The following is a 23,539-nucleotide window of genomic DNA, read 5'->3' as shown; positions in this document are numbered from 1 at the left end:
TGGAATACAATTTGAAATGCAATGATTACATAACAGTCCCATTTATTTGTATATTTGACCATTAAAACAAGAAAATAAAACACACAACATATAAAAAACAGAACAGGAAGACCCAGTAACAATCCTTTACTTTGACTGACTCAGACCAGACCATCATCATGGCTGCGCCTGTCCCGAGATAATACAGATACAATTCATCGTTATATCCTTTTTGAACAGGTTATATAAATTGGCCAATAATATCATTATTAGACGGGCTACTAACACCTTGTCTTTTCTCTTTATAAAGACTACAGGTAAGGGTGCTGTATGGGTGGAAAAAAGTGACTTGACTTGCCATAACTAAGGACTCCACTTGACTTGCACAAGAAAAAATGACTGAATGAGACTTGCTTGAGACTTGGACCAAATGACTTGAGACTAACTTGGGACTTGAGCAAAGATGACTTGGTCACAACACTGCTTTACAATACTATTTATTTTTCTAACAACTCTTACCCCTTACATTTTAACATTTTAACATAATTGAAGTTAGAATGCATTAAAGTTCTAATCTCGAGGATTTCAGTTTCGTTCTCTTTGGCGGCACCTGTGGCGATAAACGGTAATTGCGGGAGCCCACTTGCCAGATATCCAGACAGTGTTGCATGTGTGACGTCCACGGTTGGCTCCGGTTGTAACTCTTGATTTTCCTCGCTGTCGGTCACTTTCCTTTTTAGACTGTTTGCCTTCATCTGAGTGGAAGTTGTATCTGTAGTCATCGATCTTTTCTTTGTTTGTTCAGCCATAGTAGATTACTGTTTACTCGTATCACTTGCAGAGACCTGAAAAGCAGCCGCTTAGCTCCGCCTACCCTCTCTGGCAGACCAACCACTGCTGGCTGATGGAAAACGCGTCACTAAGTGGGCGCCATGAAAGTGGCACCAGACACCCAGTACGTAAAACTGCAAATGCAAAGGCTTTCATCAGTGGGCCATAGGTTCAATCACCAGTGTGTTACCTCTTTTGGAGATAGATTGTGAACTTACAGACATTTATTTAAATGAAAATCTTTGAGATTATCACTTTAAGTCGAATAGTCTCTTAAATATGACGTAAAGTTCAATGAACTTTGCACAGAAACAGCTGCTAGAAATGTCCGTCAGAGAGCAACTTCTTACTTTATACTGTGGGTACATTACAGAGCCTGTACCTTTTCCACCGTTACTACTATAAAGACGTTTATCAGTACTTCTACTTTCATTTAACACACAAGTATCTGCGCTTGGAAGAATGTGTGGACTTTCTCCACCTCTGGCAGTGAGTGGTTACATATTAAGCTAGCTGTTGTTAGTCAGTAAATGCCCCAGAACAGATAAATAAAGACAGTAAATGTCATGATTTATTAATCACAACATTATAAATGATAAAGGTGCACAGTAGAGTTCAGATCTCCACCAGGTGTGTTTGGAAGTTGCCGCTGTGGCATCAATAAGAAAGATATGTAAACAAAATAGTAAATTAAGTGCTGACCTGAAGATGAAAGACACCTGCATACCTGACCTCTTTCTGCCCCGACGTATTTTGGGAAGTAGCAAGTGTCATGACAGCTGCAATTTGCAAGGCAGTATTATGTGATTGCTGCTGCCTCACCGCATTGATTGCTTCCTTGTTCCAGCCACAAAAATCTTTCTCATAATACAAACCACACAAGCTGCTATCAAGCATCAGTAATAAACAGGCCAACGGCTCTCAGATCCAGACTCAGATCAAACCTGTAATTTAAATCAGCCGACACCTTTCATGTCCCCTTTAATGTGAACGTGCTCTGTCGCTTACATTTTAGACTATCATCATGGTGTGATATAATAAAGATTATAATTAAGTGTCCTCTGTTTGAATGGAAAACGATGCATGTTATTTGTTTTTCACACTCAGACACAAGCCCCTCCTCTGAGACAGATCGCTCCCTGAGTATTTGGTGTTTACTTAACGATCAGAGACGGGCTGATGTTTATCTCGTCCTGCGCTTTGCTGATTTGCAGCTTCTCATGACGACGAAACAGTCTGTCACCTGCTCAGACTTGCCAGCAGGAGCCAAGAACAGCCTGAGGAACTGATCATGATGACTGCAGCGAGGCACAGATTGGGTGTCACAAAAGGTGACTCAGAGGGAGTTCACTGCAGGAGGAGAAACTCCCCGACACTTGGAAACATAACTTACTTTATCTTCACACGCCCAGATTCAAGACGCAGCTCAACAAAGGTGCAGATATCTTGTTCTTTATGGCTCTTTTAAGCGGAGCAATGTGGAACTACCAGACAAGTTCCTGTCTGTCTTAGTAAAGGAATAGAGAGTTTACACATGTTACATTCTGCAAATTGAATGATTGACAGTTTCCTGGTCAAAAAAAAAGATTAATTTGGAATTTATCTTTTTATAGTATTTAGCCTGATCATCATTAATAACATGAAGACAATGGGAACAGATTTAATTTCCTGACTCAGCGATACACGTACGATACAAAAGAACTGCAAAGAGAAAAATAAATGACGTTTCACATATGGCCGACATTCGTTAAATTAAGTTACTAAGATTTAATTATCGATAAAAGGGGGAAAAAACAGCTTCAAGTGAGTTCATAAATGTATTAATCATCTTCCAACTGGTGATTGACAGAGTTCAGTAATATTTGTCTCATCTGCTCAGAGTCAAATGAGTTCAACAAAACGGGAGGCTAATTATAACATGATAGCTTGTTGGAGCCTTGAAGGATTAGTCTGACATTTTGGGGGAAATACTTACATGAGAAGATTCATAGCACTATCATGGACTGTATATACTGTTAGCTTGGCTTAGTTTCACGTTAAGACTGTAAAAGGTGGGAACCAGCTAGCTTAAAGTGGAAATTAATGTCTGTCACTATCTTTCGCCGAATGAGGTAACACAATGGTGATTGAGCCTCTGGCCCACTGATGAAAGCCTTTGCATTTGCAGAATTACAGACTGGGTGTCTGTGGCGACATTCGCAGAAAAAATCACAAGCGGCGCCCAGTTAGTGACGCATTTTCCATCAGCCAGCAGTGGTTGGTCTGCCAGAGAGGGTAGGCGGAGCTAAGTGGCTGCTTTTCCGCTCTCTGCAAGTGTTGCGAGTAAACAGTAATCTACTCTGGCTGAACAAACAAAGAAAAGATGGATGACTACAGATACAACTTCAACAATAAGTGAAAATCCAAAGAAAAAGAAACAAACTCGACGCTCAGATGAAGCAAACAGTCTGAAAAGGAAAGCGACCGTCAGCCAGGAAAATCAAGAGTTACAACTGGAGCCAACTGTGGACGTCACACATGCAGCACTGTCTGGATATCTGGGAAGTTTGCTCCCGCAATTACCGTTTATCGCCACAGGTGCCGCCAAAGAGAAAGAAACTGAAATCTTCAAGATTGCGACTTAAAATTTTACAAAATTGGTGATGATTGTTTTTACACTTTGTTCTTTTCTTCAGATTAAACAAAAGAGATATTAAGTGTTAATAAATAACTTTCAGAGGTTTTAGTTGATGGATTTTTTTTTTACCCTTACTTTACTGTCTGTATGCCAAGACAAGCTTGCTTAACAAGCTAGCTGTACCTTCATATTTAGCTTGCAGAAATTAGAAATATTGATCTTTCCATGTAATTTCAGGCCCAAAATCAAATTTCCATATTTTCCCTATTAAGTAAACTAAATGAAAAAGGTTCTCATTAAAAACATAACCACCTGCGCAGTGTGTATTTGCATGTCCAGGCATTTGGCGGTGAGGTCAGTGTATGTGTGTATGTGTGTGTGTCTGTATGCTTTAATGCTACAGCCAGTGGGAGGACTGGTGTCGTATAACGAAATGTTATGTAGAGCCTCTGGACTGAAACCTGGGCTGACCTGAGAAACGCTTCAGGGCTGATAGAGGAGATCTACTGAAGCTGGCCCACTCCCAAACGAGACATTTCTTCTTCACTGGGAGGTTAGAACATTCTCTCTGTCACAGTGATGCCTCACGGGGAGCTACGGTGTCTGATTAACGCTCAGCAGTTAGCAGTTAGAAAAACACTCACGCACATGCACTACATAAGAAAAAAATGTCTGCTAATAGAAAATCTCTGGTAGTTATTACTTGCTGCACTTGTTGCGAATAATTTATCACATGCTGTAGGGACTGCTCTCTATTCTATATTCTCTGCACGTAAAAATTAGTTTTCAACCTAAACTCCCACATTGTGCCTCTGTAGGAAGGTCAACAGTGAAATAATACATTCAGTGCATTTTCTTATTAAACCTGCGTGATGTCTTTATTATGTTAAACAATTAACTAAACGTATGCATGTGACTCTGCAGAGATGTTATGCTCTCAGTTTAAGGTGAAAAACTAACATTAAAGATTAATTTGCTCAGTAAATCTTATTCAAAGACCCCCTCCCAAGTGTTTAACCTTGTAAACATCTCCATGTGGTGTTCTTCATGTGCAACATAACATATCAGGGACAACATCAGCAGTCATCTCCATGGTTGGGCCTGTCTGCTTTTAAACTGCAGTGTACCAAGGACAGGCTGAACAACATGTTTTCAGATTGGCAGGTTTGAGACGTCACAAAGCTAAGGAGCCAATCCCGTTAATGAACTCACTACTGACTGAGAACATTAACATTATGACTACTAATTACTAGATTTCAAGTCGGCTAAGTTTCAACAAGTTGCCGCTAAATGATGGCAGAGAGGTGTTTTGTTTTCAGCTGCGGGACTATGCATATTCAGGAATGAGGATTTTTACAAGGTAATTAAATGGATTTAGCAGAAAAAATATATCAAACACAATTTATTATTTCAAGCAGAGCATTTTATGTCTTAAAACATGACTGGAGCTGGTCTTTAATCACTGCTTGATTTTGACGGAAATGCAACATTTACAGGGCAGGGTGCTTATTCAAAATGTTATATGTGTTTCCTGCAGGGAAAAGGACTAAAACTCCAATGATTAAATGTTGATTGTACTTTGGTAGAAAGGTTTGCTGAGGGGCGGCAGTGTTTACAAAAGAAAACTTGATTGCATCACACAGGGCTGTGAATGTATCAGTGTAGTCTCGCATGTCAGCAGCGGATAAGAACAAGTGATTTTGAACACAATTAAAGACACGAAAATATATTTAAAAAAATGTTATTAAGCCAAAAAATGAGTCCACCTGAAATGCATGACACTTGACATTAAATGCATGAAACACAAGTATTAATTTAGAAAAATTTGATTTTTTTTTATCAATGTATTAAAATCTAAATGTATAGCAGCCATATAACAAACTCAAACTGACCCTGTCTGTGCCTTTTGCCCTCAAGGGAATACCTGTTATGGTCAACTCAAATGACCGCAGACTGCACCCTTTCACCTGTTAAAATGCAGAGATGTGACATAATGAGCCAGTTTCCCAAGATGCTCGATGAAAGCTGACCAGACAGGGTTTTAAAATGCCAAATGTCACCGGCATGCAGTTAAATCCTCCTGGAAGAATTTGAGAAAGAAGGAATGAAAGTAAAAGCTCTTAATCTCTAATATGACTTCATGCTTGCTGCTGCTGAAATCAGAAGTGCTTGTTGGCTCCCTACAGATGCAACAACAGCTGTGTTCCACAGTTTGGATAGTGCCACCCTGATAGTTCAGCCACTTCTGAAGATGAAAGGGAGTAATGATCCCTGGTTTATTGACTTCAATGAGGTCCAGGCTTTCTAACACTGCACCACTCATCAGCTTTCTTTACATCCGACATTATCTTGATTCTCTTCTGACTGAACTTTGTCCCTCAGAAAGAAGGGGCGTGGCTAAACATCTCAAACAGGTTTATGGCTGCCTGTGAGCAAGTTTCGAGCCCGACTGTTTTGCATGTCAAAACTGGAATCCACACCCTCCTTCTGCAGACTGCTTGTCGTGTTGAGACACCTCCTTGTCTTTGTTCCCTCAGCCGGTAGACAGTAGCTCCACCAAATATTGACCATAAGCTGAACATACATACATCTGAGAGGGATATTCTGGGAGCAGTCAAGAGGACTTTCACAAAACTCACAATCTAAATGTAAGTCACATTTGCTGAGTGTCAGATAATGGTGTTTGCAGTAGCTCACTGTGCTGTTAAAGCTTCTAGGAGCGTTTAAGACAAGAAGCAACGTCTCTGTTAGAATATAAAGTGCTTCAGATTTAGTTTGAACTCTCTGAGCAGTGAGCATAAAATCTGTAAATATAAATATGCTGTTGAAGTGTTGGTTAGGGTTAAATATATTGCAACAGGTGCTTACGTTTTCTATTACAGTTTGACGTATCTATTCAAATGATACACAAGTGGACCTCTCAGGATCTTTGATATCCAAAACTTTTGTGAGCATATCCGCCCATAAAATAACCACATAATGTTATCTGCAAACAGAGAACACAGTCTGTCTTCAGGGTTATTCATTCGTTTGCTTTTACCAGCAGTGAATCATACCTGAGAGTGAAATGTTTACTCAAACTTTTCCCATGAAGAAGCTGTAAAACACTTTAAAATCACAGAGTAAACTTGTTCCTCTTCTCTGCTCTCCAGACATAACAGGTGTGTCAAAAATGACGGACAGCACATCCTCTCCACTATAATGACAAGCTTGAGCGTTGAAATGTCACCCGTTTCTGTCGGACTGCAACAGATCTTTGCTTTCAGACGGTGAGTCTACTCTCAAGGAATCTGTGTTTACCGCCTAGCTTTTAAACTGAACATATTTTAGTTAAGGTGTTTTAGAATTTTGTTTTAAAATAGTTTTAAAATTGATTGAATTTTGGATGAAAAATATGTCTGTATGCAGCCTTCCTTAAATACTGGCAACAAAGGTTTTACTTTGTCAGTGAATAATAGTTTAAAAGTCATCTTTGTAGCCATGAAGTCCCCAAAAACAAATTATTTTGCAGAATGATGAATTTTATTTTGAAACAAAACTTTTTTCTTCACAGCAATGCATTTATTGAAAATACTGAGCTGACACTCGAGCTGTTTACTTGCTCACAAACACGACTGGTTTTATTTCACCCCACCTTAACTTACAGGTGCAGCGGTGACATTTGCCCCATGGCCATGCGCTGATAGTCATGCTTTAAATCCCGCATGTGAACAGGTTCAGTGTCTATTAATGATGAGTCAGTTTACATGATGTGGCTTGTTGGGATCTCATTTTAACCTTTCAAATAACAGACATATGATAATGTTAAAGACTTATAGAGTATAAGTGTTGCAGGCCTCCTATAGAAAAACCTACCTGTGTGTGTAGGTGTGATTGTGTGTAACTACTGTGGTACATGCGATCCCAATGTAAACACACACTGGAAATCATGTGCAGCTACTTAGAAACAACCCTGTAACTGATCTTCTTACTGCAGCAGGTTGTTTATTAAGATTGCTGATTTAGTGTTAATTCCAAGCAATAGAAAAAGAACCTGCAGATTGGCAGATAATTAAACAGGACATACAGGTTCATTAATAAGAGTATTTATCTGTCTGTTCTTAAGTAACTCATTTTCTAAGTCTGTTATTCAGACAAGGAACTGCAGGTTAATTATTCATGAATAAGAACTTAGTTCCTGTTATGATTCCCAGGAAAGTGTTCATCTTATTATAACATCAACAGCCTCTTACTATTTCCATATTGATAGCTTTGTTAACAGTGTAACCTTACCGTGTATTGCGTTGTGGTTGTGTAAAGAGTTGTGGTTTACTTTGCCTCATTAGGCTTAACAGGAGCCAGTTTTACAGCATTCTCCACCCTATTATACTGTTTGTCTCCGGATCCTCTAACATCGTGTTATTGATTTCCATTATCTATGCCAGGTCCTACTGAAACGACCTGGAGAGATGGAGTCTCCAGACTTTTCCCTGTTTTCATCCTTAAGAGGAGAAATTAAATCTGAGGATTTTATCCAACCGCACTATAAGGAGGTCTATCGGCTGGCCATCGATCGCCTGGTCAGCGGAGGCAGAGACAATTACCTGGAGTTCCTCAAGGGCGAACGTACCGGGAACTTCCTGTCAGAGGATGAGATTCTCTTTATCACTGAAAACGCAGAACAGCTTCCCCCGCAAAACAATGAAGAAGAAATCGATGGGTCACCTGACAAGCAATCATCCTCAGGGACGTACTGGCCCGTCCACTCGGATGTGGAAACGCCGGATCTGGACTTAGGGTGGCCGGAAGTCCTGCATGAAAATCTACAGACGAATATAGATCTGCTCTTTCATCCAGCGAGACTAAACAACCCCACCATCAAAGAGGTGATCCGGAAGCGAATTCAGGAAGCGAGACAGGTAAACGAAACTAGCTGGGACCAGGACGTTTGGAGCAGAAAATTGGCTCAAACTGTTTTTCTGCCGTGTTTCGTCAGTGCTCTTCTCTTTAATTGGTGAGCCACGGCACAAACACGTCACAAGCATTTTCCCCATCCAGACAGTTCCATAGACTTTTGTTCCACTTCATTTCCAGTTGTAAGGAGTGTCTAATGGGGTTGTTAAGGTCAAATCTGGTTTTGCAACTACCCATCATGAGACAGAGTGTGGGAACCGGTGCTTGAGAGTCACATCTCTCACACAATGATTCAGTTAGTTCTGAATTTATGAGTCATATAGGAGTTTTGAAGTTTAAAATTATTGTGCTCGGTCGAAGGTTAGTATTCTGATGCAGCGTTACAACCTTTCTACTGCTCCACCGGCTTTTAATTAAATCCAATTACACAGCTAAAGACTGACAGAAAGGTCTGCAGACAAACACAGATACAGGGCTCTGTCTCTTTTTACAGCTCTCACAGAGCTCACAAACCCTTTTCTTCCTTCCCCATAATTACAACCAGTGCAGTGTGAAGATATTTAAATGAAACACAGATAAATGCGTCACGGTTCCAAGAGCTGTAATGCCTCATGTCTATCAAAAAGAAAAACTGAAAGGCTTAATCATTTTTTTTAAATAAACACATACACTGGACGCTGCATTCATGATTTAAAGTGACTAACATTTCTCATGTTTCATCAGAGGAACAAACATCTCAACATGAGCCTCCTACACAGGAAATTATGAGGGAGGAAATTGGTCTGAACAAAATGCAGCATTATCAATTGTGATTTCATCAAAGAGCCCACAGTATGAGCACAGTGTGAATGTTCAGCAGCATCCGTCAGTTTAATGAGACAAACGCCTCTAACCTGGAACACAAACACAGGAAAAACATTTCAGGAGGGGGATCAATAAATGTTACGGATGCTAAAATGATCCCCGTATCTCCTTTCACTTTATATCGATCCAGTACAAATCATATTGGCTATTTTCACCGCTCAGTCTGTTTCCTGTTTACTATCACTCTCAGGTTTCAGGTCTGTTTGTGGCCGTGAGGCTCGCAGCGAGTAATCATATTCAGTAATGATATCAGTGTGTTCTTAAAGTGGGCATTTACACGCCGACCTGATCATGATTTATGTTGTCCTTGCAGGTCATCGCCATTGTGATGGACATGTTCACAGATGTGGATATATTCAAAGAAGTTGTCGATGCATCAGTGCGAGGAGTTCCGGTCTATATTCTTTTGGACGATTTCCACTTAAAACATTTCCTCAGTATGGCTGAAAATCAAGACGTTAAAATTCAACAACTCAGAGTAAGTATGTGATTTAAAACACCCATTTGTGTTTTCTTCTGCATTTTAATAACTTTTATTGACTCTAATGTGCTTTAATGTTACACATTATCAGGCTACAATCTGAAACCACACCTAAACAACGTATTCACTTATCACTAAAACTCCCCGTTAAATCCAGACAGGTCATTATTATAGTTTGTTTGTTGTGCAGACTAAACAGAAAAGACATGATTAGTAATTAAGTGAGCTTTAAAAGATGCTGATTGTCAGATATCTGTTACCCTTTGACAGAGTCTGGCCACCTGTTTGCATACCTAATGTCTATTAGTCTTTTTAATCCTGTGGCAAAAGTCTTAAGCGAAATCAAAACCTGGTTCTTCCTGTTTCGGGTGGAGTCGTAACTATTTATCTGGGCAAGAGATGTAATAGGTTCAAACACACCCTGTCTATAAGATGCACATCACATGCCAGCAACAACTACTCAACAAACACTCACATTTCGAATCCTAGAATGATGTAATCTGCACAGTAAATCTCTTCTTCTTGGGTGTTTATGTGATGACTGACACACCTATTAAATTCTGCTGTGATATGTTTTCTGACATTTACCTGTCACTGCTCTGACTACAGAACATGAGGGTGCGCACCGTGAAGGGTCTGGATTACCTCTGTCGTTCAGGAGCTAAATTTCATGGGGCAATGGAGCAGAGGTTTCTTTTAGTCGACTGCCACACAGCCATTTATGGCTCATACAGGTAAATGAAACTGCCGTACAAGAAGAGCTGTGGTTGAGACCAGTGAGGTGTAAACTGAATGCATTTATAAAGCAAAGCTTAACTGTCACTTTCAACAAGTTCAATCATTTTCCTATTGATGGCTTTTGCCTTTTAAACTTTGCTTACGAATGTGGAAAAAGTATGTGTCTAGAAAATGGGGACAACAGTTATAGAAACATTATTACTTCTGAACAAAAGTAAACAGAAAAAAAACAGAATTGGATAACAATTTGAATTTAACGAAAACATTAAACAGCATTTTCAAACGTTTACATCACATATTAGTCTGTTTTCTGTACATTAAATGTTTTGTTTTTTTGTTCGCAGCTTCTGTTGGTCATTTGAGAAGATCAATCTGAGCATGGTGCAGGTCATCACAGGACATCTGGTGAAGTCCTACGATGAGGAGTTTCGAACTCTCTTCGCCCGCTCAAAGGTTCCAGCTGAACTTTGCCCTCCTGAGGGTTTGTTCCAACGCAATGGATCATTCGGATTTGCCAAATCTCATTCTGTTCAAAAAATTGAACGCAGGGACCAGTTGAGGCATACACTGGACACCGTCTATAGGAAGACCTGTGAGAGGAAGCTGGGCACGAGAGACTTTGAAGAGAGGCCCTTTGAAGAGGACGCCAACAAGTTTGGGCCTTTGATCGAGAACGGGATCAGTGGTCAGAACCAGATGCCCCAATTTCTGTCCACTGAGGCGATGGACTTCTTGAAAAGGCACAGCTATGCTGGGGAGAGGCAAGATGGATACGTGCCACAGAACATCAGGCCCAGAGCAAGCAATTGGAATATCTCCAGGGAAGCAGGAAATGGATCAAACAACTACCCCATGGACAATTACATGCCACAGATATACAGAGGTCAAAACATACGTCAGTCTTACAATGGAAACGACAAACAGGTTGTGTCAGTGCAGCAGAACATGCCGTCACTGGAGAATACATCCAGGTCGTTCATGCGCACATTGAGGATTGAGTCCTACCTCAAGAACCCAGACGTCCCATACGGAGAGTCTAGTGACTATTTAGACCAGTTTGAACCATCGGACAAAGCTAGCTCCTTCATGCAGGGAAGAATGAGGTCTTCCCTTGCTTTTAGGACTGCCATACCAGAGCACACTGAGCCAAACAGACATATTAACAACTCCTCCACTCATATTAATACCTCAGCCACACCAAACACTCCTTTGCACTACTCATCGATGCATTGGCATCAAACATCAGCTGCTGAAAACAGAATGAATCACGATGAGTTCATGTTAAAGAGGCAAAGTTTTGCGGGTTTGGAGGACAACCGGAGTAACCTAAGCTACGGACAAGGTAGAAACAACTCTTACCAGTCGGTATACTCTAGCCTTGGAAGGCCTAAGGGTGGGCACATGATCACAAACCCTGATATCATGACAGACAGTTGGAACAAGAGGCACAGTGTGGCAGATCCCAGATCAAACACTGAGAACAAACATGAATCCTCCGCTAACATGTACGGAGCTTATGCAAGGATACAAGCTAACAGAAGCACAGCAGGGATCAATGCACAGAATGGTGGATATGTTTCAAATCTAAAAGAGGATCAGAGGTCTGTCTCTCATTATGATGTCAAGAGTATTACAAGCACTAAAAGCCCTAGTACTACAGATTGGCAGGAGGGGCCATTAAGGACTGTGTCTGCAGCAGCTCTTGAAGTGAATGACAAGGATTTGACAGGCAAGTCCCAATCTCATCATTTCCTGAAGAAGAGTACCAATAAAATAAAATCATTACTGAACATACCGGAAAGAAAAGAGGGTTCGATCGGAAACTTTGAAACACAGAGTTGGAAGTCAGGTACCAGTACAGACACCATAACGGGTGAGGACGAGGAGATGTCACATGGACGAGGAAAGCTTCACCACAGCACAACCAGCTCTGTCAAGCCCTCCTCAGAGCAGCAGAGAACCCGGCTAGTGGACGACGTAAAACCTTCAAAACCTCGATTTGGTACTGAGGAGCAACGAAATCCACTGCAGAACTCCCTCTCAAAAACAACCACAGAGAGAAATCCCACCATTCTTGATAAAAGCACAAGGCCTGGCCTTGACCCAGGAAGCTGGAGCAAAGATCGAGGTGCAGACAGGCCGTACAGCAGATTTGAGCCTTTCTGCTCGTTTGAAAAGAAACAACCTCTACCTTTGACACACAGCTTTGGAAGCACACACGCTCAGGAGAAGGCTAAAGGACTTCCTAAAGTTGGGTTAGCTACTGAACACAATCTCACTCGTGGTGTTCGAGGGCACCCTGAAAATAAGCTGGAGAAATTCTTCCATAGAGTGGGGAACTTCATACACAAGAAGTAGTAGTGACAACTGCTTTGGCAAAAGACTTACTCCACACAGGTTACCTATTACTAATGCACATTCGATTCCTAATGTTTATGTTTGTATAGCTGGTCTGTATTTCTGTGTCTACTTTGGAGCTGTTTACATTTCACCCTTTGCTTTTTGTATCGTGTACAGATGCACTATTGAATAGAACTACAAGGAGAATATTTTATGTGAATACATGCTGCAGGGCTTTGTACACTAGAGACTTGAAAAAGCACTTTCAAGCTGTCTTTACATCTGTCCTTCGCTGGCGTCAAGGTGAAGTGATACATTTAAACGCTGTTAACGAAAGTTGCGGATGCATTAAGTGGCAGTTGTGTCATTATGTCAAAGATATATGCATTTATTTCTGCATCTGTATGTGCGTGCATACCAAAGTGATGATGTTACTGTATTCAAAGGATCACTCTGCAATGTCTTGCACGTCAAGGTGAATATGTTGCAAGCTAACCACCACTCCACATATAGAAAAACACTCCATATACGTGCTCATGTTTCATGCAGAGGTTTTATGAATGTCATGGGGGTTGCAATATTTTGAAAAAATACACGTTGTTTTTGCATAATAAATTTTTACAGCTTTTTTCACTTATTTTCAGTAGAAGCTAAGCACACTTCTTTTGTTAAATCTTTTATAAAACTATGTGATTGCATAAGAAAACATTTGTGACTTGTGAAAGGTGTCATCCATACAATTTCTTTGTTTAAACGGCGTGCCTTAAGGCGAAATTCCATGTGCCTATAAGCACAATGAAAAACACAGTACATATTGTATCCCTGGGGGGGGCATTCAGGGATGATTGCAAGTACTTCATCATTCATTCTAAAGGTGACAGACTTTGTTAAAGCAGAAGGAAACATAGCCTCCAGTGTTAAATATGCATGCAATGGAAGAATCCATCTCTCTGATTTACATCTTGTCAATATTCACTCTTTATGATTATGTATTAGTATTACGTATGAGTATTTAGAGGTTTACATCATAATTTCAGCTTGCTTGCCAGCAAGTCCCACATTGGTAAATTGGTAAACACAACAAATCCAGCAGAGAAAATGATGAGTGATCATTAATGTTATTCATCCATCGACAGAATAAAAATTACAATTAAGTGCTTATTTTCTAGTCGATTTTAACCTACATGGTCTGTCAAATTATGAAAAATCAAAGTGACTAAAAGAACATTTTTTGCTAATTTAGAAACTGTTTAGCTACAGGAGAAATCCCAGTTTAACTGCAATGTTTAAAATGTGTAAATCTTTCAAAGAGTAACCTTAAATAAGCCAACAAATGTCTCCAATGCTATAGTTTATCTATCGAACATTAAACAATGGTAAAAGGAAGAAGCCGAAACTAATTAAATGAACAGTAACACTAAAGGTAAATTACATAAACAAGCATTGCTTTTATTAATAGACCACGGGGAATTATTTAGTGGCAACGTTCATGTGTAACATAATGTACCTAGTAACATCATAGTACTCAAAAATTGTGTAATAATTGTTTGAGGCTTTTTAGACATTATATATTACATTTTTGCCTTCTAGGTCCGAGCTTGTCCTTAAAAACAGCTTTACACTTTATTAACCTCAATCATAATAACTTAGGCTTCTTTGAAGCTCAATATACTAAAGTCTTTCAAAAATAATGATCCTGCCATCTGTGAGGCTGAATGTGGTCACAGTAAAATTACAGTGATTTGAGTTCATTAGTTTCCTTTGAAGTACGTATATTTAATTCAAAACATCTATTGAAGCAATGCCCCCCCTTTAACATGTACTGTATAAGTGAAAGGAAAAAATATTGAAAGGTACTTGTGTAAAAATTAAGCACTGGACAAATTAAAAATACATAGCTATTTAGGATCACTTAAAATTCCCCCAAATTTTTGTTTTTATAAGAAACCGTTTGGATCGAGGAGGGAGTCAAATAAGGACAACTAAATTCTTATCGTCTTATTTTTCCCAGGCAACACTAAAAACAGTACCCTGCTGTTCTTCCTGTCCTGTATGGATGTTGCATTGTTAGGAGATTTGTCATTTATAGGATATTGAGCCTGAAAAGGGGGTAATTGTCAATATTTTCTTATTTCTTTGGATAAATGGTCAAATACTGTGCGTCAGACTGTCCAGCCATAATGGACTTTCAATAAAAGGCTTTTTATGTCCATCTCTTACCATGAAAACTTTTAAGAATATTTTTGCCACTAATTTGAGGGGTTGTTTTTTTATAGAGCATTCTTTAAAAAGGGGACAACGCAGGGATTTATCTGGATGTCTTAAGCACTGTCAAAAAAAATCACTGCCAAATGATTATGAAATGTCATTTTAAGCAGAACAATGTCTGTTTCAAACATTTCAGTTGTTTTCCTCCTTCCACACCCTGCTGCACATCACCTGCAGTCCAAAATTACTGCTGTAGCTGATAGCACCTGCATCTGTATGCATTTCTGTACTGAACACATCTTGTTTATTCCTTATCAATATTTGATATGCGTCTCATTTCTGCGTGCAACCAAAATGCCTTGGGGATAAATAAAGCATAATTCATACCATCCTATCAATCACTCTATGTCAGAGATATGACTTTAATCTCTTCCAACTTTGGAAACTGACAACCGTGAATAAAGCAAAAATAGTATCTGACTATATTTTCAGATAAACATAATCTTTGCTTTCATTAAAAACCTAATGACAGGCACGCGCAGGAGGTTTTATGTTATGTGTAAACATCAGCTCCCAGCAGCAAGTGAACAATGCACTCACTGTGACAAAGCTGCTTGAGTGGCAGGATTACTGATGGCAAATAGTGATAACGGAGGTTTAATTATGCACTGGAGATTGCTGTGATGCCGAAATCTCCGCTGCAGTAGGCTTCTGCAGCTGAGCGAGAAGAGGACGAAGAAAAAGCTTCATTTTGATGGCACTTTTTCGAAAAAACAGAAGTGCTTCACGTGCAAACAGAAAAAAGAGATTGTGTCACAGTGGACTTAAAAACACAACAATGAATAAAGCAAACAAATAAATAAGTAGCAGCAAAGATAAAAGCGTTGGGTTTAAGAATTAAAAGCAGCTTTATTCGACTGTGACGTCTTGGGGCTCGAACAGCAAATGCACAATCCCCATCCTTTTTTAAGCTGTGACTTTTTAACAGATCACAGAGGTTTTTTTTGGCCTGGAGGAGCTCAGACACTGCGTTTGATCTTGGTCTTGGACATAGGGAGGTATCAAGCCAGGCAGGGCCTAAAAAGTGATTTAAAATATTTTTAAATTGATTGTAAAAGACACAGGAAGTCAATGTACAGAAACAACATAGGTGTGATATGATCAGAATTTTTTGTACGCTGTTAAAAGCCGAGCTGCAGCACTCTGTAAGTTGGAGGCAATTGAGGGACTTTTGGGAGACACGTGTACAGAGTTGCAATAGTCTAGACATGACAAGATATAGTTGCATGAATAACCTCGACTAGCTGATGCCCCGTTTACGTGTTCCATCCCCATAATATTAAATATGTATCTACCTTTTAAAACCTATCCCAGCCTCTCTTCTCCCTCGTAGAGAAAGACAAACCTTCACCCACAGCCTCAATATCAGGTGATGCAACGCAGCCACAAGACATCCCTCTTCGCCTCTGATCTGTTTGCTACAGATGCTCTCGCTTTGATGGAGTTCAGTACAAAATGTGAACTTTGGATGCACAGCTTCTACCTCCTAGTACTGAGCTAAACTCTGAGGCTTGCATTCTGATAAGCCAGATGGAATTACGGCTCTCTTACAGCGTTTCAATTCACCTCCTGGCTGCATAGATGTGACATAACATGATCTCTGTCGTCCCCAAGTAAGAGAAGGGAGGGACGGGCCTGCACAGTTCCTCAGCAGGCTCATGTCTCCTCAGAAGAAAATGAAGAAGATTTGCTTACAGCTATACAAAGTTGAATGATATTCGGTGAATCCGTTTGGTAATTTTTATGATTTTATTGGGGGATAGTGTGTAATCCCTTAATTAACATGAATATGTAGTATATATCACCCATATACATTTTATGTATTTTTTGGCCTTTTAAGCCTTTATAGAGAGAGAGAGAGGACAGTGGACAGTGTCGGAAACAGGGGAGGAGAGAGTGGGGATGACACCCGGCAAAGGGTTAGTACTGTCGCCTCTGCATATGGGACGCCTGATGTAACCGCTGAGCTGAACCGGCATCGGAGCTGTTATTCTTGTATGAATCTTATTTTGTATTACAATTCTGGAGCAATCTGCCACTAGAATTTTCTTTGGGATTAATTAAGTTCTACAATATCTTATTTTAATGTATTGCACAAATATACTCCAATGCCAACTTGCAGAAGTGAAAGTTGAGTTGAGGGTTGAGCCGGCCCCTTTTACATTTTGCACACAGAGTATTTGGAAGCCAACGTTACAGTTAAAACCTCACAGAGCTTTTAGGAATTCACAGCAGAACATAAAAGAAACCATCAAAGTTCTGATGTTTTTGAGGTTTGAAAATGTTCTTTTAAGAGCCATGTAACATGTAACAAAGTGTGTGTCAGACAGACCACATGGGTCTGCTCTCTATAGCTCCACCTCCTGGTTAAGAGGGGGATAACTAACTGAAACCTAACCTTAACCTCACTGTTTATGATAAATATATGGGCACAAACCAATGACTAAGGCCTGAAGTAATCGCTGCATATATGACTGCATATTACTATCAGTATAGACGTTAATATTATCATTATCCAACCAAGGATAAATCATACAGATCAATCAGTATGAGTGACTAACACGAACGTAATGGAAAAAAAGTCCTGCAGGCACCAGTTGAGCCAGAGATCAGCGAGATATATACAGATGTGTCAGAGCCTGCAGTGTGATGAAGTGCCTGAGATTGCACTGCCATGAGCCTCGAAGCAGATAATGCTGAACAATCAATGGTGAATAATTTACACAGAGCTTAGAGTTGTACCAGACAGACAGACGGGTTTAATCAGGGCCAAATACTGAAAGACAGCAGAGATAATATAACACTGACATCCGTCCAGACAGAAGTCTGAAATTGAACTTATATGCTTTTTCTTATTTTCTGTTATATAAGAGGTGACGTTGTTTTAATGGTCATATTAAACATGGCCTTTTTTTAATAATAATGTATCTTCAAATACGCGGTTCTTAACAAAGTCAGTACGGACAGTGAAGTACAGATACACAGTTGTTTACTGTCAGCACTAACCTGAGCTGCATCCAGTAATTTAGCTAGTAACTTTACCATTGTTACGCCCAGACAACAGATGTATTTCACTTTAGTTGACAATTTCGGTGATTTACTACACAGGCACTTCTAAACAGAGGCACACCTGTATATAGAAACATATGGCTTGTGTATGATTCAGGCTTGAACATGTACGGATATTTTTCCGAGGTTGCTATTTCCAATCAAGAGCAATAAATTATGTCACTCAGTAGGTGCAACTTTACAGTTTGCGTTTACAACCAGCAACTTATAAAGCAGTGCCTACAGGGTTCTGAAATCTTGCCAAACAGAACAGAGGATGAACTGAGGAGACATAAATAGCAAGTTTAAGATCATTTATATTTATGGACCTGTGACTCATGTAAAGCTACTCTAGTTGAGACACAGAATGAAAACAAAGCTGCAAATAACCATAATAGGTTGCTAATAAACTTCATAATCACTCCTCTACGTTATTTGTGGGAGGCAGATGGAGGCCAGATGACAAAACATGCTTTAACATGCAGCCAAGGTGTATTCAGGAAAGATGAAAGAAATTAAGTCATATTATGCAAATCATGCAGAAGAATTAAAAACCTGTTAAACCAGAGGACTGAGGGGACTTCCCAATTTTCACAAGGAAACTTTCAGCAACTTTCACCAGGTCCAGGGTCAGGAAAGGGGCAGGTAACCCTCCAGACCCATCACACCCCCGACACAAACTGTTCAAACTTCTCCCCTCTGGCAGGCGTTACAGAACACTGTACGCCAAAACAACCAGACATAGAACCAGTTTCTTTCCCCAGGCTGTCTCTCTGATGAACAGTTAAATCAGTCAAAGTGTCAATTCACATTCTCTGTATGTATAATATTTATCTCTGCACCTTTGCACTGTTCATTGCACTAATGTCTATTGTCTCCTGTCTATAAGTGTTGTTGTGTTTTTTTAATAATGTATATATATATATATATATATATATATATATATTAATACTTTTTTAAAACTTCACTTAAAATGTAATGTTTTGATGGAATATATTATTGTTTATAGTGAGTGTTTGCCAAACTGTACAGAGTTACATGTCTTCAATTTATGCTGATGTTTTAGATTATGCTTTTCTAACTAGAAATCAGATATAAACTGCTGCTTATTTATTTTCTAATGCTAGAATTCATCTGATTATTGGGAAAGAGCCATAAAGGCATGCACACATCAGAGCGGGCCAGGAGCCAGGGAATTGTGATTGGAGGAGCTTTGGGGGACTGGATTGTTTTTACATCAGGCGTTATGTGTCTGATGCAGGCCTTACAACAATAACAAATAATATTACTACAAAAAACGAGATTCAATCATGACTGTTATATAATTGATAAGCACGGTAGTAAATGTGCAACCCAATCACAGTGGATTCCATGCAATACTGTTGAACTAAAGAAATGCATACAAAAATATACACCATCCAAAAGAAATTGAAATTGATTGTCATCACAAAAGGCATCTGTAGAATTACAAAATCCTAGTAAAGCGGCGTAGTCTTACATTACTAAGGAAACATTAACTCCAACTTCTGCTAACTAACAGCTGCCAGCTAGCTGTAGCTAACGTTAGCCTGACGCTCACAGCACAGGACAGAAGTAGCCTACTTTCAGCTCATGACGCTTACCTACAGTTTTAATGCAGCTCGTTAAGACAGTCCTCTTGTTTATTCTCTCCATCCTCCTCATAGTCGTCATTATCTTCTATATTTGGCATCACGATGTCCTCCACGTCCACCATAATAGCATCCTTGTTGCTGGAATTAGCAGTCTGGTCCCTCGTTTCTTAAACATCTCAAAAGTAAAGCGGTCCATAATCAACCCGTTAGTTTTAGACCACACCAAAAAGCACGAACGTGTTGTGTTTCACTGAATCGATCCGACACTTGACTTGTAGTAATTTCAGGGCAGAAACTGTTAGAATAATGTATATTAATGTTATCCCACACATTTAACCACACTTGAACTCACCATTTAAATTGCACAAGCAGCAACGGTCAACGGTCATCATTACTCATACTCGCGTGACGTCACTGGAACGTCTTTTAATAATATATTATAATTATTTAAAAAGAATCCATAAATATAATCCAGATCGATGTCTCAATATTTCTATTACATTTTTAGCCAATAAATATTTTTTATCACACAATTACTAGGGGGAGGGGCTTAGGAAGAGCTCAGATTTTTTTAAAGGGGAGCTTAAAACCCTCATTTTACAGTACTTATGCTGGACATACTAGTCAATATGAAACAAAGAGAAAAAGTCTAAAGAGCATGAATCATTGGTGTTATACTAAGTTTCATGGCCGTCTATGAGGAGCTTATGTTACAGATAATTATAGTGAACACAGCAAACTCAAATGCCCCTGAAAGCACCAGCAGGAAATTAATTAGCTGGGTTCCCAGAAAGGTCGAACAGGAGATAAACCTGGAAAATGAGAACTGCTTCACGATAAGAGGTGAAGCATTTTTGGTATTCAAACTATAAGGACGATGTTTTTTTATTTTTAATAAAAAATGCTACAATTACCATGAAAGAGGCAGTACAAATAACCCTTTACGGTGCAAACAGCTTTTCACATTCCCTTTTAGCTGTGTCTTATTGACAGTAATGTTTATGAATGGTAAAATGGCAATTGGATTGCTTTTATATAGTGCTTTTCTAGGCTTCCAACTATTCAAAGCGCTGTTCACTAGATGCCACATTCACCCTTTCACACACTGGTGGCAGAGGCTGCTACACAAAGTGCCAGGCTGCCCAGCAGTACTGATTTAACATTCATACACTTTCATATGCCAATGGCAAGACGCCTTCAGTAGCAATTTTTGGTTCAGTGTCTTGCCCAAGGAAACTTCGACATGTAGCAGGACCTGGGGATTGAACTGGCAACATTCAGAATAGAAGACAACCTTATTATAAATACTTAAAGATTTTGTTTCATGTCAGGCATAAAAAAATAACAATAATAGACTATTGAAAGTAAAGTTTATGAAAACAGCTCAATCTTGTCAGGAGCTCAAATGAAGATGAAAACCTCGATGAAGAAATCAATACAGACAAAAGATTGGATCTAGTTTTCTCATGGAGAAAATCCTGACTGTGATGTCATAGTCACCATGTACCATAAATAAGTTTAATAAATGGACTTGTCATTTTGAGAGCAGGTGTTCCTTAGTGTTCCGAAGTGCCTTTTGTTCAGTTTTATGCTTGCAAAGAATCTTCAGATATTTGATGATTTTACTCCAGTCTCTGTGTAAGCTCTCTGAAGAGAAGATTATCAATCTTGAAAAAAAAACTACAGGAAAAAGGACCAAACTTGAGCATCAACAATGCCAGTTATTATGTTAAGCATGAAAATGGCTGTGCAAAACAAAAAGCTGTCAGAGCAATCCCCATTCAATCTAAGATGAATGCAATTGTAATAATTTCCGCTGCAATTTTGCAGAAAGCTCCTCTTTTATATAATCGATATTGTGAAGTATCATCCAGTTTCAGGTGGGATGTTGGGGGAGGTCAGACAAAAAATGTTGAAAATCAAAGATCTTGTATTACAGTGTTTGCACAGGTGCAACATAATATGACCTCCAGGAGGTGTGCAGGTAAGATTGAGTCCGACCCCTCTCACCCTGGACACAGTCTCTTTGAGACCCTCCCCTCTGGCAAGAGGCTGCGGTCCATCAGGGCCTCAAAACCTCCCATCACAAGAACAGTTTCTTCCCCTTTGCTGCCAGCCTCATCAACAAGGCCCCGAATGAAGTGCACACTTGTTTTAACAGCTCATTCAATTTTATCATGCAGGTTCACTGGGAGTGTGAAATGGTCTGGAGTGGTCCCTGGATTCTTCATGCATGAATGAATCTGCACTGATTCAGATATAAATAAAGAGTCTACAGCTAATATCTCGTCAGGCTGATGTGATTCATTTATATTAACCTGTTCGCCACATAAATGGCCTCAAGGATTGAAAACGTAATCAACTTAATGAAAAAAAAAAAAGACCTTTAATTTAATGTCAACATTTAATATCTCTAAGATGCAGGCAGTTGGAGACGGGGTGGGCAAGCAGGGTCTTAAGACGCCCCTGAAAAAGTCTGAGCCCCCCTCCAAAGCCCCCCAACCCCCCAACATGATAGATATTTTATAGTGAACAATAAATATTTATGATATAAAAATGCAATAAATACATAGGCCTTTATGCATACATATGGTATGGTAATATTGTACTTTTTTTAATTTACGTAATGACGTTTCAGCGACGCGACGCCCGTGATGATGACCGTTGAACTTTGCTGTTCTTGTGCAATTAGAGCGCTGGGTTTCTATTCTTTCAAGTCTGACTGAATAACGGGGACATCATGTTTCACTCCAGCAGTTTCTTATGTAGAAGTTACAACAACACGTGGTTCGTTGAAACACAAGACGTTCGTGCTTATCACGGACCTTTACTTTTGTTATCACTAAGAAATGGGAGAGTGGATCACGTTGCTGGCGACCATTGCGGACTGCTTGTTTTACCGATGAGGATGCTAACGCGGTGGAGACATGGATAAAAATGGAGGCTAATGACGACAGTGAGGAGTACGGTGAAGAAGAGGACTGTCCGAAAGAGCTGCATTAATACTGTAAGTTAGCGTCTAGAGCATTGAGTTTGCTACTTCTGTCCTGTGCTGTGTGAGTCGGGCTAACATTAGCTACAGCTAGCAGGTAGCCGCTAGCTAGCAGGGGTTGTGTGTTGACGTTTGCATACTGAAGTCAATCTGCTTCTAAATCTACTCGGTGCAACAGTAGTTTTGTTCACAGCTGAAGTGTTTATTCCACAGAGGATTTTTGTGATACATTTTTCATGAATGTTGTTTTTTGCTTGTCACGTGCATTTGATTAGTTCATTCATAAAGTACAAAATTAATTTTGCTTGCGTTGTAGTGATGTTCATTTTAATTCCATATTAGGGATAATCGAATCTAGTTTTCAGTATTATTTTCATATTATTTGTTGTTTGATGACAATTACCAGGCAGTGCTACAAGATATAAACCTAAAATTATGATCATGCACCCAGTAAAAGTCCAAATCCTTGTTAATTGGGCAAATATTAATGCTCATATCAGAAAATATCAAATATTAGCAGGTTTTAAATGAATTTGGCACACACAACCCGGACCAGGACAATGAATTTTAATTCCCTCTGCCTCACCCAGGTTTCGCCCCACATTAATCCCCCCTTTTTCTTTGAGGAGTGCGGGTAGTTGAAGTAGCTCCCAGCTCATGTTGCGGCAGGCAGCTGTGTTGCTGCTGGTGCGTGTGACCCTGCTATGGTCCCGCATTGAGGGCTGAGGAGGGATCAGCGTCACACTGACGAGGTCCGTGAAGCGCGTTACTTTCAGTGCCACGTCTTAATTGACAGTCTGCTCAACAACCTGAGGACACTGCAGACACGATTATCAGCAGAAATACTAGAGACACATTTATAACATCTTTGAAGG

The 23,539-nt window shown here is 39.7% G+C and overlaps 1 protein-coding gene across 2 annotated transcripts; it reads left to right on the top strand.

Annotated features, from left to right (window-relative positions):
* Positions 1-5,972: 5,972 nt before the first annotated feature.
* Positions 5,973-13,616, top strand: fam83b (family with sequence similarity 83 member B). 2 transcript variants are annotated; one of them, XM_069658779.1, is made up of 6 exons: positions 5,973-6,075; positions 6,580-6,696; positions 7,852-8,325; positions 9,498-9,662; positions 10,275-10,399; positions 10,748-13,616. In XM_069658779.1, exons 3-6 carry the CDS (start codon positions 7,876-7,878, stop codon positions 12,759-12,761), a joined length of 2,754 nt encoding a protein of 917 aa, XP_069514880.1. In that variant the 5' UTR covers positions 5,973-6,075; positions 6,580-6,696; positions 7,852-7,875; the 3' UTR covers positions 12,762-13,616. The 2 variants fall into 2 exon arrangements, with proteins under 2 accessions (XP_069514880.1, XP_069514881.1); XM_069658780.1 differs by lacking the exons at positions 5,973-6,075; positions 6,580-6,696; positions 7,852-8,325 and adding an exon at positions 8,350-8,420.
* Positions 13,617-23,539: the final 9,923 nt, after the last annotated feature.

Source organism: Semicossyphus pulcher, unplaced genomic scaffold, assembly GCF_022749685.1.
Source record: "Semicossyphus pulcher isolate SPU_LCO1_2020_fin unplaced genomic scaffold, fSemPul1.0.p SCAF_12, whole genome shotgun sequence".
In the NCBI taxonomy this organism is placed as follows: Eukaryota; Metazoa; Chordata; class Actinopteri; order Labriformes; family Labridae; genus Semicossyphus; species Semicossyphus pulcher.
This window is presented reverse-complemented; position numbering and strand designations above follow the sequence as displayed.